Source organism: Pyrgilauda ruficollis, unplaced genomic scaffold, assembly GCF_017590135.1.
Source record: "Pyrgilauda ruficollis isolate IOZ18807 unplaced genomic scaffold, ASM1759013v1 scaffold8, whole genome shotgun sequence".
Lineage (NCBI taxonomy): Eukaryota > Metazoa > Chordata > Aves > Passeriformes > Passeridae > Pyrgilauda > Pyrgilauda ruficollis.
This window is the reverse complement of record NW_024529932.1, coordinates 6,165,159-6,182,185: the sequence shown is the minus strand read 5'-3', so window position 1 is coordinate 6,182,185 and position 17,027 is coordinate 6,165,159. Positions and strand designations below refer to the sequence as shown.

Genomic DNA, 17,027 nt, shown 5'->3' with positions numbered 1-17,027 from the left:
GTAAACTGGGCCATGGGAACATTTAAGGCAGTGGGACAGAAGAGTGCAGCACACTGTGCCAGTTCTGCTGCTCAGGGCTTATATAGGCTGGTGTAGAAAACCATTTTAAGGTTTCAGCAAGTACCAATTTTGCTCCTTTGAAGACTAATTCAAAATGGCATGACTTGGCACATGTTCCAAACACAAAGACCTTTGTATAGGCAGAGCATAACTGAAGCACACAATGCATACTTATTTTGTGAACTCAGGTTTTTACTTCAAAGAAAAAATGCTAAGTTCCTAGAACATAAAAGTAATGTCACCTGGGCTTGAGAAAAATGGTCTTCAGAACAATTTTACCATCACTTCCATTTAGAAGTTCTTATCTATTCTTTTAATACTCTTTGACCTCCTGAGATGTGTATTTATACCTTACTTGTCATCAGCAATAGATTAAGAGACAAAAGCCATTGCAGATCTACAGGTGGATTCAGAGAATTAAAAGCTCAGTTCGGAGTGTTACTGCAAGGGTTTGAGAGCTAATCACAGCTGTGATAAAAACAATTACAGGACCTTTTAGTTCTGGGGGTGAACAAAACAAGTCTATGGCAATGAAATGTGAACTATATTATTGTTGTTGTTGTTGTTGTTATCTATATATTAGTGACCAAGCCCCATAGCTCTGCATTACTTAATCGAAATTAGGGTATGACTGCAGCCATATCCCCCAGGATCTGCAGTGATCAGACACACTGGTAACTTGAAACTCGATCAAAAGAGGAGAGAGAAGTTTGCAAGAAGAAAAGAAAATACAGATAATTAAATTCTCAGAAGTGTAAGTCAAGGGAAGAAAATATGACTGAAAAACAAAGTACAAGTTTAATTTTTGTGTAGTAGCAGAAGAGTTTTAAGCCCAGTTCTTGCAGCCTCCACAAGTTAGGCACAGTGATTCTCGTCTTCTATTGCAATTCCCATGCAAAGGACAGAAGGTGCTGTAAGCCCAGAAACATCAAAAACCATAACCAACCAATAACATGGTGAAAGGCCTTGGGCTCCATTAGGGAATGAAAAGTAGGGCTTGTACTGGCAGCAGGCATGCACTCACCAGCATATGTATTCTTTCTTCAAAGTCAAATAGGTGTAGAGGCAGGTTTGAGCTGTGTTGGGAGCTGCACAGTTGATCCCTCTATGTTTTTAGTCTTTTTCTATGGAGCGTGCTCCTCTGCTGCCCCACAGGCAGAGCTGAAATCTGCTACTGGCCACAGAGGGGTGGATTTACTGCAGGGGAGAAGCAGGATGGTATAAAAGGGTCGTGTAATAAGCAAGGGGAAATAACTCTCACTAACTCTGAGCCTTGGGGACGTGTAATATGAACAAGATGTGAATTCCCCCTTGCAGAAAATAAAGGAATGGTATGCTTTTAAAATACACAGAGTGCTAGCCTAAGCTTTTAGTGTGGAATAAAAACAGAGGCATAGTTCACATTTGTTAAGTATTAGATCTGTTTAATATATCACTGGTTCACTAGAGCAACCAGTAAGTACATTTATTTGGTAATGGACTATGATCCGTTGCTACTACGTTCCTAATGGTTTGTGAAGTATAATGACTTAAAAAGATAACTTTAATTAATAACTTTTTTTGCTGTTCTGTAGAGTTCTAACTAATGGTTTGCACACTGTGTTATAACTAGTGGTTGTATTGAAATGATGTTAAAATTAAAACTATATTTTTAATTATTGTTCATAGGTTGTGCTGTTAATTTGGGTGATCTTTCAAAGTGCAGATGGCCTGATGCAAATACTACCAATATTGTCAAAATCCTGATTCTTAAAGAGGCAATCTGAAGGAATAAGAAAGTAAATAGTAGCAAAGTAGATACTACTAAAGCACAATTCAGCAAAACTAGATAGAAGTTCAGTAGTAAAGATACCTCTTAAGAAGATGATTTTCCTGTTGAAAATGCATTTTAAACCCAAACTACAACATATGGTACAACAAAGAAGGGCACATGGTGTGATCCTTGGCTTGTCCTGTGCAGGGCCAGGAGCTGGACTCTGATGATTCTTGTGGATCCCTTCCAATTCACATAGTCTACAGTTCTATATGCATTATTTGTAACATATGTAATATTTGTAATGAGGTTCTTCCATTCATTTTATTTTCAAATTGTATTTTGATTAGATGCATTAGTTCCCTGAGGAGCAGTTAAATGCAGCTTGACTGTGACAGTCGATCTACTTGAATGGTTTCTGCATGACAGCAGGAAATCCCAAAGACCTGGTCAGTCCAGAATTCAGTACTAGAAAATTACTTTTTTAAAGATTACAGTGGGAGAATTACATTTTCAATTCAGAAAAACACCAATCAGTGCTTGATCAGATGAGCAGTTCAACTGGCAGTGCAAGGGTAAGGTACAAACTAACAGCAATTATAAAAGGTACACACTAACAGCAATTATAACAGGCAGACTGTGGCCAGTAACCCCTGAACCCAAATTAGTAGATCCTGGAATAGTTTGTCTGAGTCCTTGTTTGCAAAGTTACTACTGGAAAAAGACAGATACACCATATATTGAAAGGCAAAGAAATTCCTATTTAAGAATATAGCTTCATGGTTTCTTTAATCTGTCCTAAATTTTCAGTGAATTCACTGGATAAGGTACTTGATGTCTTGAATAGTGACTGAAGGAAAACCTCATCAGATTAGCAGTTTGCTTTAGCTGCACAAGTATGTAAGCTGCACAAGTATGATGCCAGTCAGAGGACTGACGTGGGGCATTTAGTGACAGTCGTGGTGTAATCCAACTTAAAATGATCAGGAATTTAAAGCATACAATGCTACTTGGACTAGAGTAGATATTTTTTTTGGCAATTTCACTTTCTAGGTTGCCCTCTGGATTTAGCCAATAAAGACAATTACATCATCTTACACCATAACAGGCTTTCTTACTGTAGCATCATCTTGTTAGATGATGTCGTATGATCACAACCCATGAGTAAGGCCCTGTATTGCCATGAAGGATCCTGAGATTTTGAGGGCTTGTGTGAAATCTTCATGTATTAAGATGTATTTATACTTCATAGCACCAGGAAAAAAAAAAAAAAAAAAAAAGCCAACAACAAAACCCTGTCGACTGATACAGCTTTTAAAAACTGAAGTTTATGATTTGTGGCAAGTAATGAAGCTGAAAACTTTTCCCACACTAAGTCTGTTATTTTGTACACTACTTGTACTCCAGAAAATTCAGGTATAAAGATTCTCATGTCCAAAGGTCACAAGTCTCAAGTTTCTGTGTGAAAGTGGTTCATGCATGGAATGTGAACAGGTTAATGCAAAATGTGATAATGTCTTAATAATTCTTTATGTTATCTTTATTTCTCTTGTTGGGAGCCAGAGTAGAAAGACCTTTCACTTGTTTTCTGCACTTATCTCTTCAGAAAGGACTTTGAGGCTGAAAGGTGAGCAGCAGAACACCCTGACATTGCATAATGTGCACAATCCCTGACCATAAAAAAGCTGTTCTGACTGTACTGTATATTGTCTTTGCAGCTTTCCTATGCTATTGGCATAAGGCAGTAGGGGTTACAGTTTGCCTCATAAAATGTTTTCCCTCTCAAAAACACTGTAGGTACGTTCAGAGATCCCTTCTCTATTCTGTTTCCCATTTAGGCATAGGAAACTTTCTCCAGAGTATAATGATTTGCCGTGGGAAAACCAACTGACACTTGTCAGGGTTTCCAGAATACCAAGAGAAAGTCATAAAGATGGCAGGGAGAATCATCTTTTTATAAGACATTAGGGATTTTAATTTTTTTTTAATTTAGGCTGTGGCATACAGGAAGCTTTAACAATTTTAACAGCTTCCTTTTATTTTTTAACTGAGCCTTTCCGTTTCAACAGCACATTTCTCAGCTCATTGTATGAAAAGGTGGCGTTTTGCACTGCGGCTGGATTGGAAATGAACCACGCGTTCAGGCGTTTCACGGACTTTTCCTGCCGTTTACCTGGCAGGAGCGAGGGGCCGCACTCCGAGTCCCCGCATGCCGAGGCCCAGCCCGCCCCTCACGGCAGCACCGCCCGCCCCTCACGGCAGCACCGCCCGCCCGGGGCAGCGGCTCCGGCAGCGCCCGGCCCCGCCCGCGGCTCGGGGCAACGCCGGGCCCCGAGCGCCGAGCGGGCCGCGGGCGAGCGGAGGGCGAGTCCCGCCCGTGCCCGGAGCCGCCCGCGCTGCGGGGCTCATCGCCGGGTCCCCGCTGGAGGAACCCGCGCCGGGAGAGGCTCGGCCGCGGGGCAGCGCGCACGGCGGGGAAGCGACGGGGAACATCCTCCTCATCGTGCCGCTGCACAGGAATCGTGCGCTTCGTGCTGGCTGAGGCTTGCTTGCTGAAGGGCATGTACTTCATGTTATCGATGAAAGCAAACGTTGCCTTCTTGAGGTTTTTATGGAAACAGCCAGGCGAAGTGAGACACCTTAGTGTGTGCCCTCCGTGAGCAAAAGGCCACCAGGGGAACGCACGGTATTAGGGAAATACTGGTGCAGAAAGACTTAGAATCCGGGCTTCTTTAATGCTAGCTTTTAAAGCCCGTTTTAATTGAAATGGCTTCATAACTGTAGCTATGTTGATCTCAGAAGGCGGAAGGGAAAGCTCAAAGCAAGATTAAATAACTTTTCATTAGACTAACTGTTATGGTTTGGCCTATAAAGACTAACTTTAGAATATGAGTTGTCTCAAACATGAGTTAGCTGACAGTGGAAAGATACCGTTCTAGATGTAATTACTTGTTGTTAACTAATTACTTGTAATTAATGCAATTACTTGTTACTATAATTTAGTTTTAATGATAAATACCTTTAAAACAATTTTCATAACTGGTATAAGTATAAAAAATATAAATCCATGAAATGGTGCCATTTAATATTGTTTATAGACAAGTCCTAGTTTTTATGACTAATCAAACTATTACTGTTTATATTTTGCATTTTTAAATATTTATATAAAACCACCGAGATAACTTTTGCCATGTTAAATGTTTCACAGAAAAATGATGCAAAATGTGCATCCGGCTCCTGAGAGTAATGAAGATGATCTCTATTCTGGCTACAATGATTATAATCCCATGTTTGACACAGAGGTAAAATATGTGCTGTTTCCCACCTTTCCCATACATAGAATTTTAACTTACAAGTATAAGATAAGAATTTATGGGTACAATAACATACAAGTTTACAACTGCTTTGAAGTGAAATTTACTTTATTTAGCAAGAAACATCTGAAGTTTCTCAGGGATCTTCTTGAATAGTTAATTTTTTGGTAGCTTTCTATTCCAGCTAAGCACTTGTGAAGATCTCAACAGATCTAAGATGCTGTAATGGTTAGCATTTTTGAAGTATAAAATCATAATTATTTGTAGGTACATTCAATGTGGTGTTTCCCATGCTGTGTGCAGCAGCAGCAAGTTTTCTGACAAAAGAGGCTCCTGAGTGGTCAGTAGGTCATTAGTTTCCTACTGTGCTGCTGCTGGAGGAGCTCACAGTAAAATGGAATCTTGCAGGTCTCTGTGCAACTGGGTAGAGCATCTGGAATGTCTTAAAGTAGCCCTGCAGACCACTTTTGGATAGCTGCTGGTTTGGAGTAGTTGGGACACTCCAGTGATGTCATTTGGTCCAAACCTACTAGCAAGACTTGGCATCTTGTGTGAAATCCCAGTACCCAGTTCATGGGAGTTGCTGCAGGACCTGAGAGACATGAGATGCTTTCATGTCTTGCATTGCAGTTGGTAATGTCAAAATTCAGAGTGTAAGTATTTGCTAAGAGCGTTTGGATGGAAAAAGAAATTCTTGTTATATTTTATGACTTCAGCTCTTTCCTGGTTTTAGAAAGTAATGAGTTTTTACATTTCCTAATCTAAAATACCAAAAAAGATAGACAAATAATATAATTGTAATTTATTGTCAGTAAACCCTGTTGTTTAGTTGTCTTCAAGATTTTGTGAAGAATTTTTTATTTTTTACCAATGTGCTTTCAGTAGTCTGAAGGTTGTGGAATTGTGAGTATGGGTTGTGGAACTGTGAATTGTGGTTTTAAAAGGATTAATATTTTTATCTTTTCTAGGATTTAGAAAATGATGTAGCTTTTCAACAGGCAGCAAAAACAAGTCATGGAAGAAGACCCCCTGTAAGTACCTTTTAAAACACTGAGCATTAGTGTAGCTCTTACTATGTAGAAACACTAATAATTGACACATACAGGTTTTAATTGGCAGGTTTTTTTTGTTGGTTCTTTTTTTTTTCCCACCCAGGTGACTGCCAAAATTCCTGGTACATCAAGTCCAAGACCTCTAGCTACTGGATTTGGGGCAGGTTTTTGTTCTGTTTTATTCTTAATGAAAATGTCATTTACAAAATATAAATGTACTGTTTAATTCCATGCACAAAGTGAGCCCTTCTAAATTAAGATTTTCATTCCAGTGAACTGCATCTGTTCATTGGTTTTAATTCACAATTTTGCACTTGGTCAAGGCATGGTTACTGGTTGTTTTTCTTTTCTCCTGAGCCATGCTGCAAATCTTCTGTGCCGCATAAGGCATTAGAGTCCATTGTATTTATTGGGTTCACTTGCAGGGGAAACTGAATAGCTTGTTACTTGGGCTTGTGAAAGTTTTCTGGAAGTTAAGGTGAAATCAAGTCTTGCAGAATATGGGCTCTGAAACATCTCTAGTTGAATCAGAAAAAGTTGGTTGTGTTCTTAGATGTATTGATAAAATAAATCTGTATGGAAATGTAGCTTAAGTGATTAATACAGTGACAGATTTTAAAAGAGCTGATAGAAGTATCCAAGTACATAAAAAACCTTTGTTGTGAATTTGTGCTAACTGAAGTATTCAACATCTTTAAGTCTGCCAGGAATTGGCAGTATATTGCATGTGAGTAACATAAATGGGAAGTTTGCTTTGAACTTATGTGAGAGTTAGCTCAGCTTTTAAAATTTAGTGTTGAGAAGACTGTATGTAGGCTTCTTCTGCTTTGTGAATGACAATTTCAAACAACTTATTTTTGTAGTCAAAGGCAACTTTAACTTCATCTATGGGAAGACCTATGACAGGAACTATACAGGTACAAGTTCCAATATTTACATTTTATATCCATTTGCAACAATGAATTTTTCTGATAAGTGTTAGATACAAGTATTTAGAAGTTCATTGAATTAATACAAATTGCTACACTTTTAATTTGTCCTTTTTTGAACGTAGTACTGTCAAAAAGCATGAGTGTAGTGATGTGTGTTTTATTTGAACTCAGATTTGGAAGCAATAACAATATAGTATTTTCTGGCACTTACTAACATGGAATGAACAATTTGTCATTAAAATAATATATGTAGACTATATAAAATTATATATAAAATATATAATTATGTCTGTATTGTCTACAACATAATTTTTAGTGAGATTTTATTTTAATCTATCTTCTTCTTTATTTGAGGATGGGGTTTCTCGACCAATGACAGCAGTGCAAGCTGCAGGTTACACTAAAGCAGCTGTGAGAGGTATGGTTTGTAGAAATCACCAGCTGCCACAGGGACATGTTATTTTACAGTTTTCAGTACTCTGTGAATTTTACAGGTTCTTCATTTGACCCTCTTGGCCAAGCAAGAGGTCCTGCTTCACCTCTGGAAAAGAAAACTTCAGACAGGTTTGTTCAGTTCTGCATTCCATTCTTTCAAAGCATTAACAGCAAGAGAAGACCAGCCATGTGTAGAGTTTGAAAACATCCAGGCAGTTACAAAAACCTTGAGGGGCCAAACTCTGAAGTTGGTGAAATAATGCCACAAACATTTGTGTTTGGCTGACTTTCAGGAGCATCTGATTTCAGTGATTTCTGGTTCTGAGTCGCTCAGCAGCCTGGGTGTAGCTGTTGCCGCACAAATGCTGTGATACTTACACAGAATTGTGCAGGACCATGAAAGTGTGTGTGACAGGCAAGGAACACCATGATTCTTGCAGCTCTTTGGGAAGAACTTGGGGGAAGTTGCCTGCTCTTTCTTCCTGTTCACTCTGAGATTAGCACTTGAGCTGAAACTTGCAGGCTGGTGCCAGTGTTGGGGATTTTGCTCAGAAATCGTTGAACTTTCCAAGCAAAGTTCTGTACCCCAAATGTAGCTGTACAGGAATAGGGAATCTTACTGAAATGTTTGGTTATTTAGCAGTGGAAAAAGTCGAGAAGAACCACAACTTTTTGTTTTAATCTGTATTTGCAAGCAGTGCTTTAGAATTATATGTGCAAATAAAGGTTCAATTAATTGCTTTTAATGTGATATTTCATTTCATTAGTGTTTGATGTGAAAGCTCATCTATTGTTTTGTAGTTACTTCTCCTGAACAAATTTGGTTTGTGAAATCTGCCTGTCTGTACTGTTCTTGTAACAGGATTTATGTTTTCTTAGGTCTCTGTCCTCAAATTAAGGTGTGAATGTGATATCTTTGGACTACCTTCTCTAGGCATAGTTTCACACAATGTTTCTTTGATGGGAAAACCAGTTAGTTGTGACATGTGATATGTCATTGTGTTGTTTTATTGAGAATATAATGCATAAAAGCTTAGTGCTTGCAGTTACATTGCTTTAACTTTAGTGTTAATCCTTTTGTTATTATTTTTATTTTAGTTTAGAAGAGAAGATGAGGCAGTTGGAAAAAAAAGTGAATGAACTGGTTGAAGAAAGCTGTGTTGCCAATAGCTGTGGAGATTTGAAATTGGTAGTTTTTCTGAATTTTACTTCATTTCTGCTGTAATTTGTATAGATAGATATTTCAAAATGACTTGTAATCAAATGTTTAAAATTATTAAAATAATTTTAGTTCTAAATTTATTATGACTCCTGTAGTCTAGTGATACCTTGCTTTGCTGAAAAAAGTAGCATATATATTTGTTAAGATTTCAGTGTTACAAAAATTCCCTTCTGCCTGTGTCCATTGACCTCTTCAGATGGGTCTGATGGATTAGTTGTACTGGCACAGCTCTGGCCCAGGCTAGCTGGCATTTGATGGTTCCTGTGTATGATCAAAGGTTACCATGGATAAGGAACTATTTCCACTGGACAGTTTGAATGCATTTGTTCTGTTATAGAGGATACTAGAGCATTGTTGTGCCACTGAGTAGTGGCTAATTAACCAATCTATTTTTTTAGTTTTTCCTGAGCCTTTTGCATGTATGGTCAAGAATGCTCTTGATGTCGAAGGGTTGTTTCTCATCCTATAGGATGTTTGTGTCTGACAAGTCCAGCAGAATATCAGTTTTCCTGAAAATGTCATCAAAGTTGTGAACTCATCTGTAAAATAACCAAGTTGGATTTGCCTCCAATCGTAAGGACTAGGAATCAAATTATGTCTTGAAGTACCTACCACTGGCTTCCAAATAGCCACCTTGAGTAGTAACCAGACTGTTCTTAATCACTGTATCCTTGTGGAGGCACACAGGACTGCTCATGGCACTTGCTAGACCCAAAGTGTTACTTGTACAAAGAATATTGACACCAATCTGCAGAGAATTATAATTGGGTACATAATTGCACAGCTAAGCAGACTTAGATAACTGGATGTCTGCTTAGTGCTGATTAAAACCTCTCAGTGAGTTGTAGTGCTTTTTGCAGGCATTTGGTGCAGTCTGTAAACCAAAGAAAATAGACATGAGTGTATTCTCTTCATACTTGTTTTGAATGTCTTTTCATCACCTTGAGTCTGTAAGATTCAAGGCCCTGTTAAATTCTAGTATTTTGTTTAAGGCTCTGGAGAAAGCAAAAGAAGCTGGAAGACAAGAAAGAGAATTGTTGAGGCAGCGTGAACAAATTGCTCCTCCAGAAAGCATCAACTTAGACCTCACTTACACAGTAAGTGCTTAGAAATCTTCAGTGACTGAAATGTTGCTAAAAAACCACCTGAGGAGAAATGTCAGTGTTTCCTGAAGTGTGTGTGTCTGTGTTGTAATGCTCCTGGCAATGTACAGAGGGGATCCATTAATGTCATCAAGTCCATTCCCATGCAATCTCAAATGCCAGCGAAACCACGTAGTCTGTGTTAAGTGGAGAAGAATTTCCAGGAATATATATTCCATTTATTTATTCACATGTAAAACCTGCATATCAAAATACAGCAGATGCAGAAGAAACCACGTAGTCTTGTGTTAAGTGGAGAAGAATTTCCATGAATATATATTCTATTTATTTATTCACATGTAAAACCTGCATATCAAAATACAGCAGATGCAGATCCTGTATTTCAGAAATAAATAGCCTAGAGAGTGTAATATGCCAAGAGGAGAAAACAAAACAGGAAAGATAAGATGCTGCCTTTGAATTGAACCATAAAGTGACTGAGAATGTGTTACATGAAATAGGATATAGTAGTATCTCTGAATCTTAAGGCAGGTATCCAGATTTACACTCTGGTTTTCAAGTAGTAAACTTTTTTTTTTTTAAAAGCATGCAACATGCATAAAAATGCTTGATAGATATTTAAATTCATACTCCAAGTAGTGCTGTGGAGAAAATTATTAACAATTAATATATTGAATTAGGCAGACCTGGTAATTTATTTTACCATCAAGGTCAGAGTAAAGCTGTAGAAAAAATGCAGAGCTATTTTACCTGACACCAACAGAACTTCTGTTGTGAAACAGCAGTTTGGAAAAATTCTCCCCTTCTAAACTGAGTGACCACAGGCATTAGGACCATTTTGCTTATGTTGGGAGTCATAAATTACACACAGTTCCTGAGAATTATCTTGTATAAATATTTTTTAATAACCTTGCATTATAGCACTGTGTTTACTTAGGTCTAAGGCCCATGTAGCATAACTTTGAATGCTAATAATTTATGAACAAAAATAAAAGAATTATCTAGAATAAGTAGTTTTTAAACTTGTTTCATCTATATCAATTTGCAAGAACAAAGGAACATTAAAAATGGGAAGCTTGCAAGTGGTAAAGACAGTAGTTCCAAGTTAAAATTAACTTGAAATCTGTAATTCCAATTTTTTATAGGTTCTACTCAATCTGGCCAGTCAGTATGTTGCTAACGAAATGTATGCTGAAGCGCTGACTACTTACCAAGTTATAGTGAAGAATAAGATGTTCAGCAATGGAGGTAGGTTGTATCCCAAAGTGGATTAAAACTGGTAGTGAGGCATTCAAAGTGAGGACTGCATCTTCATGGTGCTGATACTCAGAGAACTCAGCCCTCATGTCTGCCACACAGAGTGGGTGACAGATATTCATAATCTCTGACTCAGAGAGCCAAACCACATTAAGTTATTCTGTCTTATGAAGTCTCTTCTTTCCAGAGACTAAGCTTAACATAAAGACAAATACATAATTTTATCATGCCACACATGCTATGTGGTCTTCTCTAGTACTATTTTTTTCTCTTTTGATTTGGCCTTTCTCTCCTGAAAGCTTCTTTTAGTATTTTGCATATCTCTGAGACTCCAACTGTGGTTTTTTATTCAGAGATGCTTATTTGCATCTGTCTTTCTGGAAAGCACTATAAATAATCTCCATTTAATCCCTCAATTCAGAATCAGAATATATCTTACATGATAGTTCTATTCTAGTTTTCATCATTACTTTATCTTCTCTCTCATCTTGAGTTAAGCTCACACAAGGCAGTTCTGTGCAGTGCTGTTTTAAAGGGACACTGCTATTCTGTAATGAAGACAGATTTACTAGGAAGTTGTTGTACTCTGTCACTTTGAAAACTTTTAAAACGTTGTAACTCATTGACTCCTTTTGATAGGTATACTGAAGGTAAATATGGGAAACATATATTTAAAACAACGGAACTATTCTAAAGCTATCAAATTCTACCGTATGGCTCTAGACCAGATTACTAGTTCCCACAAACAGATGAGGTGAGTTTCTTCTAGGAGGCATGGTTATGGAATACAAGTTTTGGATACAGTATGATTTAGTAGTTAAAAATATAACCTAAACCTGGTTTCTTATTTAGGATAAAAATAATGGAAAATATTGGAGTTGCATTTATTAAAACGGGCCAATATGTTGATGCCATTTCTTCATTTGAAGAAATAATGAGCATATCCCCAAACCTGAAGGCAGGCTTCAACCTGATCCTATGTTACTTTGCTATTGGAAATGGTGAGCAAATGAAGAAAGCCTTCAAAAACCTCATCGAAGTTCCCTTGGAAGTGGATTATGAAGACAAATACATTTCATTAAATGTAAGTTTGAAAAAAAATAAACTGTGTCTTTATATAGTGAATCAGGAGAAAGAGGGAGAGATACTGAATGCTTGGACTGTACTGAATATGGAAATTGATGTGTATATAAGTGGTTCAGCAAATGCTTATTTTTAAGCATGAGAATATTCTCACTGTGATCTCAGCCTTCCTGGTCTGATGCATGTGACATGAACTACATCTGTTAACAACCTTAATGTGAGCTGTGACAACACACATGAGCAGTATTGAAGTAGTTGTAAAGCCAAATTTCAGAGTATATGGTTAGAAAACTACTTTGAACTGAAGCTAACTTTTTCAAATGTGGAAAGTAAGTGAAATTATAGACTTTATTTTACATCAATTTGTGTTTGCAGTCATATTGTCTATAAAGTAAATAAAATTTTTGTATACTGATATAATTTGCAGTTGTTTTGTCCCCCTCCAGGATGATCTACATACAAATCTACTGATTGAAGCCATTAAAAATGACAGTTTAAGTCAAATAGAACGTGAGAGGTAATGGTGGACTCCTTTCTTGACTGTGATGCCTTGAATTTTAGCTCCTGGAAGGATTATCAGTCTTGTCACCTGTCCACAGCTATTGTTACAAATGTGTCCTCCCAATTCTGAGGAAAGAACATGCTCAGGAGAACCAGTTGGATCACTCAGTTCAGTGTACTGCCCTAAAGTAGAGTATCCACCCCAAATGTTACAGGGTATACTGCTTAAAACTTGCAGCGTTTGAGATTTTTAAAAAATACAGCTAGTGTGCAGTGAAAGAAAAACAGAAAAAACTAAGAGCTTAATCAAGATACAGGGGAATAGTGGTAACAGGGAACTGGTTGCATTGACTTCTGAGATTTGTACTGAGTGCAGGAAGAAGCCAGAACACATTTTGTTTTGGTTTTTTTTTCTATACATGTTTTTGAAATGGTGACAGAGAATTGTATGCAGATATAGAATGGTTTGGTTTGGAAGGGACTTCAGAGATGATCTGGTTCCAGCCCCCCTGCCATGGACAGGGACACCTCCCACCAGGTCAGGTTGCTCAGAGCCCCATCCAACCTGGCCTTGAACACTTCCAGGAATGAGACACCCACAGCTTCTCTGGGCAGCCTGTTCCAGAGCTGCACCACCCTGGCAATGAAAAATTTCTTTCCTATTTTTATGTTTTGTGGTTTTGTTTCCTTTAGGAAGTCCTTGGCAGAGGAATACATCATGACAGCTGCTAAACTCATTGCACCAGCAATTGAGACATCTTTTGCAGTAGGTTATGACTGGTAAGAGTCAAGTGGGACTTCTTTTTGTCTAAACTGTATCAACTCTTGTGTTGGTTATTAAACCACTTCAGAGATGGAAACAGCCTGGGAAACACAGTTCTCTGTGCATCTCAAACAGCAACCAGGCTATTTCCAGTTTGCCTCCTAACATAACAAAGCATTAGAGTGTGTTCTGTCTTAAAAAGTAATTTATCATCACACGTCAACACGTTTTGCAGTGTTCTGAACTCACACAAAAAGTTCCATTTCAAAACTAAAAAGCTTTTGAAAGTCTCAGCAGACAAATGCTATATGGAAGGCAGTGATTGCTAGTCTTTAAGGTTGAAGATGGCATAATGAAGACTTGGGGTGCTTAAGAATTTTGATCACTCCATAGAGTCGTTATATAAAATACTGGAATCTAAATTTTAAGAAAGATTTGTTTGAATTTAATTTATGAACTTAATGCTTATAAATATAAACTTAATCTACCATTTCTTAAACAGTTATACAAGTGTACAAAGTGATAGGCTGCTGATACGGTTCATCATTTGGACTTTATTTTTCAATGAACAGCTTAACTTTTGCTTTCTGTGGTATTTTCTACAGCAGAATACTCTTTTGTTTAAAACAAATCAATTAGATACACTTCCTGTAATGACAGTGTAAAAATTAATAGCATAAGTTTTTCAAAATTTATTTTTTAGTTTTTTGTTATAAGGGCTTGCTTTGATTTTTTTATGTTTTAATAGCATTGGAGAATAGTATGCATGCAAATGAATGTTGTGTGTTGCAGGCACAATATTACTAACATATATGTTAGTCTTTGGGCAATGAATAATTTTTGATGGGAAAAGAGAACTGTCCTTGACTTGACATTTATGGCCTGTTAGGATTATTCTCAAATTTTGCAGGTCCTATAATTGTAATTCACTAAGGAATCTGTTCATACTAACAGGATACAGCCTCACACATAGACATGTATTGTCTGCTAGAGTCCACAAGGTGGTGTTTGATGGTTTAATAATAATTATATCATTTTCTACTTCTGCCATTCTGAATTATCAGGATTTAAGTAATATGTCTTGTGAAAAAATAGGTTGTTGTTTTCTAATTTGTTAGCATGAGCAAGTCAAATTTGTTTGCTCTATATCTTGTTTATTGTTCAGAAAAACTGGAAAAGGTTGTCAGATACTCAGTTTTCTCAGTGGTATCCACAGGATACTTGTCATAGAGTAACACACTCTCAAATGTGTTCTGGCTAATGGAACTGCTTTTGCTGAGATCTGTAGGATTCTGTGTATCAGGACAGATTTACTCTTTGTTATTTTAAGCTGAGATATTCAAGCCCAATGAAGAAGTTTAACCAGCAGCTTGAGCTTAGTTTTTCTGATAATTAACTTTATTATGGGTCTTCTGAGTATTAAATGTACTTTCAATCAAATTCATTTTATTTAGAGAAATACAGTGGGGATAAATATTCTTTAAAGTTCATAACTCCTTACTTAAAATGTGACATAATATTGGGACTATTCTGTCATATTTCATAAAGACAACTTGGATAGTTAGATCTCATTGAATTTTTTGGTTAAAAGATGTTTAAATTGACAGTTGAAAATGCTTTTTTGATGTTGCAAAGACATCTGTAATAAAAGAAGAAAATACTGATTTTATTTCAATTTTTTCTCTAACATAAAAGGCATTTGTCTAAAGACTGTCCATGTGCCAAGCCAATTATAACAGCAGGCAGTTTGTTGAATTAAACTTCTGTTGACAAAGTAGCCAATTATTAAAAGGAAAGAAGGTGGCTTTCCACCAGTTAAAAAAATAGTGGAAGATGTTAAGGAGGCATCCCACAAGTTGTTCATTTACTGTGCCTATTTTCCAAATGTTTGAGAGAACAGGATATGCGTACAATAAATAAAGGTCTTACTTAAATGATCAGGCAGCTGAAAGCAGATGACACCAAGCCATGGAAGATGGTGGCTGTGAGTGAACATCCTAACTGTCTGCTGCCTTCTGTTCTGCACTCTTTTTGCAGAAGACCCTAAGCCACAAATTACTGGGGAATGACCAGAAAGAAACTTACTATGACTTGATTAGTATTATGATGTAGTTCAGGGACACAGTCTGTAGTCTCTGGCTTTATTCACTGATATTTTTTATAAGTTAGATAATATATGCATCCAGAGATGAAATTTGAAAAACCACATTATAGAATGTAGCCAAAGAAAATGGCTTGAAAAATTCTTTTAGTCAGTTTTTGACATCAAGTATTGCTCAGTGATAGAAAATAAAGTGATATTTAGGCAGCTGACTTAAACAAGAGTCAGCAGAGATACTATAATTAGGGTAGGTTATAGGACTGAAATATTCTTATAAGTAATTTTAATCACAGTGCTCTTTGCCACTGTGAGGAAAGATGAGCTAAGAAAATTCAGTTTGGAAAGCAAATTAGCTGAAAAAAATATGTAACTTGGAGGTATTTGCATAGATGCATTTTGTTTATCTTCATGGCTTGCTTTCTCTTGCAGGTGTGTTGATGCAGTGAAAGCTTCCCACTATGTAGAATTAGCCAATGATCTGGAAATAAATAAAGCCACTACTTACTTGAGGCAGCAGAATTTTAACCAGGTATAGTAACTTTTCACATTAGTACTTTTCAATACTGTATTTGCAAAGATACCTTTGTTAGCCACAGCATATATTTTGGCAAGGGAAGTTGTGATTTATGCAAATAATAATTATTTTGGTGCTGATGAGTAAAATAACTTTATAAAAACACTGGCAAGAGACAGATTTTATCTGAATGAAATTTGTGCCATGGAAGTTAGAGTGAATACAGTGCATTTTAAAATCAAAACCTAAGTGTAGTTTTCTTCACTGGGTGTCCCAGCTGTCATTGCAGTTAATGGAACTCAGGTCAGTACAGGCTATAGAGCCTAGAAAGCCTGTGCTAATCAGCCTGGGGGTGTTTTCATTAATATGAGCTGAATCTTTCTCTCAATTAGGCTGGCTATAGTACCAGAATAAATGCAGCTGCACCTGCTATGTATAGTTACTGTTTATGCTCTGGTATTCTTGCTGCTCCACACGTACTACAGCATTCCCTAAAATACTGTAAATTGTTCTTACACTTTAGTTGGCTCTTTTGTCATTCCATACATACAAGGCTTGGTTTGGAATATGAGTAGCTAGAAAAAAGCTTCATCTGAACAAAAACTCAGATATCTGACAGGATTTTATGGATTTTCTTCTAACATGCACTGGCCAGTAAATTCAGTGATAGGAATGCTCCATAAATAAGAAGGAATAGAGCAATCCCCAGCTGTTCATGAGTGGCAAGAATTACAGTAGTTCATATACAGCAAAATTAGAGCTGAAGCTGTGGATACCTGTCAACTTCTAAGGTCATTCACATTCCCACATCTTGGAGGGATGCACACAGGGCCACATGGTTAACTTCAACCTGCTTTTACTTCTCATATTTAAGCTTTTCTACTTTTCTGAGCAGCTCTTGCTCTTCCTGTCTGTCTTGTCCTCTTCTCTTCCCAGC

The 17,027-nt window shown here is 37.2% G+C and overlaps 1 protein-coding gene across 4 annotated transcripts in view; it reads left to right on the top strand.

Annotated features, from left to right (window-relative positions):
• Nucleotides 1-4,138: 4,138 nt before the first annotated feature.
• IFT88 (intraflagellar transport 88) overlaps nucleotides 4,139-17,027 on the top strand; it is a 41,549-nt gene continuing 28,660 nt past the window's right edge. For 2 of the 4 annotated variants that reach the window (XM_041487429.1, XM_041487427.1), the window contains exons 1-15: nucleotides 4,139-4,372; nucleotides 5,022-5,115; nucleotides 6,096-6,158; nucleotides 6,283-6,339; nucleotides 7,043-7,096; nucleotides 7,466-7,529; nucleotides 7,606-7,675; nucleotides 8,645-8,735; nucleotides 9,761-9,865; nucleotides 11,017-11,119; nucleotides 11,768-11,882; nucleotides 11,981-12,212; nucleotides 12,658-12,728; nucleotides 13,406-13,492; nucleotides 16,006-16,105. In XM_041487429.1, the coding sequence (XP_041343363.1) occupies nucleotides 5,026-5,115; nucleotides 6,096-6,158; nucleotides 6,283-6,339; nucleotides 7,043-7,096; nucleotides 7,466-7,529; nucleotides 7,606-7,675; nucleotides 8,645-8,735; nucleotides 9,761-9,865; nucleotides 11,017-11,119; nucleotides 11,768-11,882; nucleotides 11,981-12,212; nucleotides 12,658-12,728; nucleotides 13,406-13,492; nucleotides 16,006-16,105 (1,302 nt within the window). In that variant the 5' untranslated portion in view covers nucleotides 4,139-4,372; nucleotides 5,022-5,025. Of the gene's footprint in view, nucleotides 4,373-5,021; nucleotides 5,116-5,678; nucleotides 5,781-6,093; nucleotides 6,159-6,282; nucleotides 6,344-7,042; nucleotides 7,097-7,465; nucleotides 7,530-7,605; nucleotides 7,676-8,644; nucleotides 8,736-9,760; nucleotides 9,866-11,016; nucleotides 11,120-11,767; nucleotides 11,883-11,980; nucleotides 12,213-12,657; nucleotides 12,729-13,405; nucleotides 13,493-16,005; nucleotides 16,106-17,027 lie in introns of those variants that run through there. The other 2 variants (XM_041487428.1, XM_041487430.1) reach the window with 2 other exon arrangements.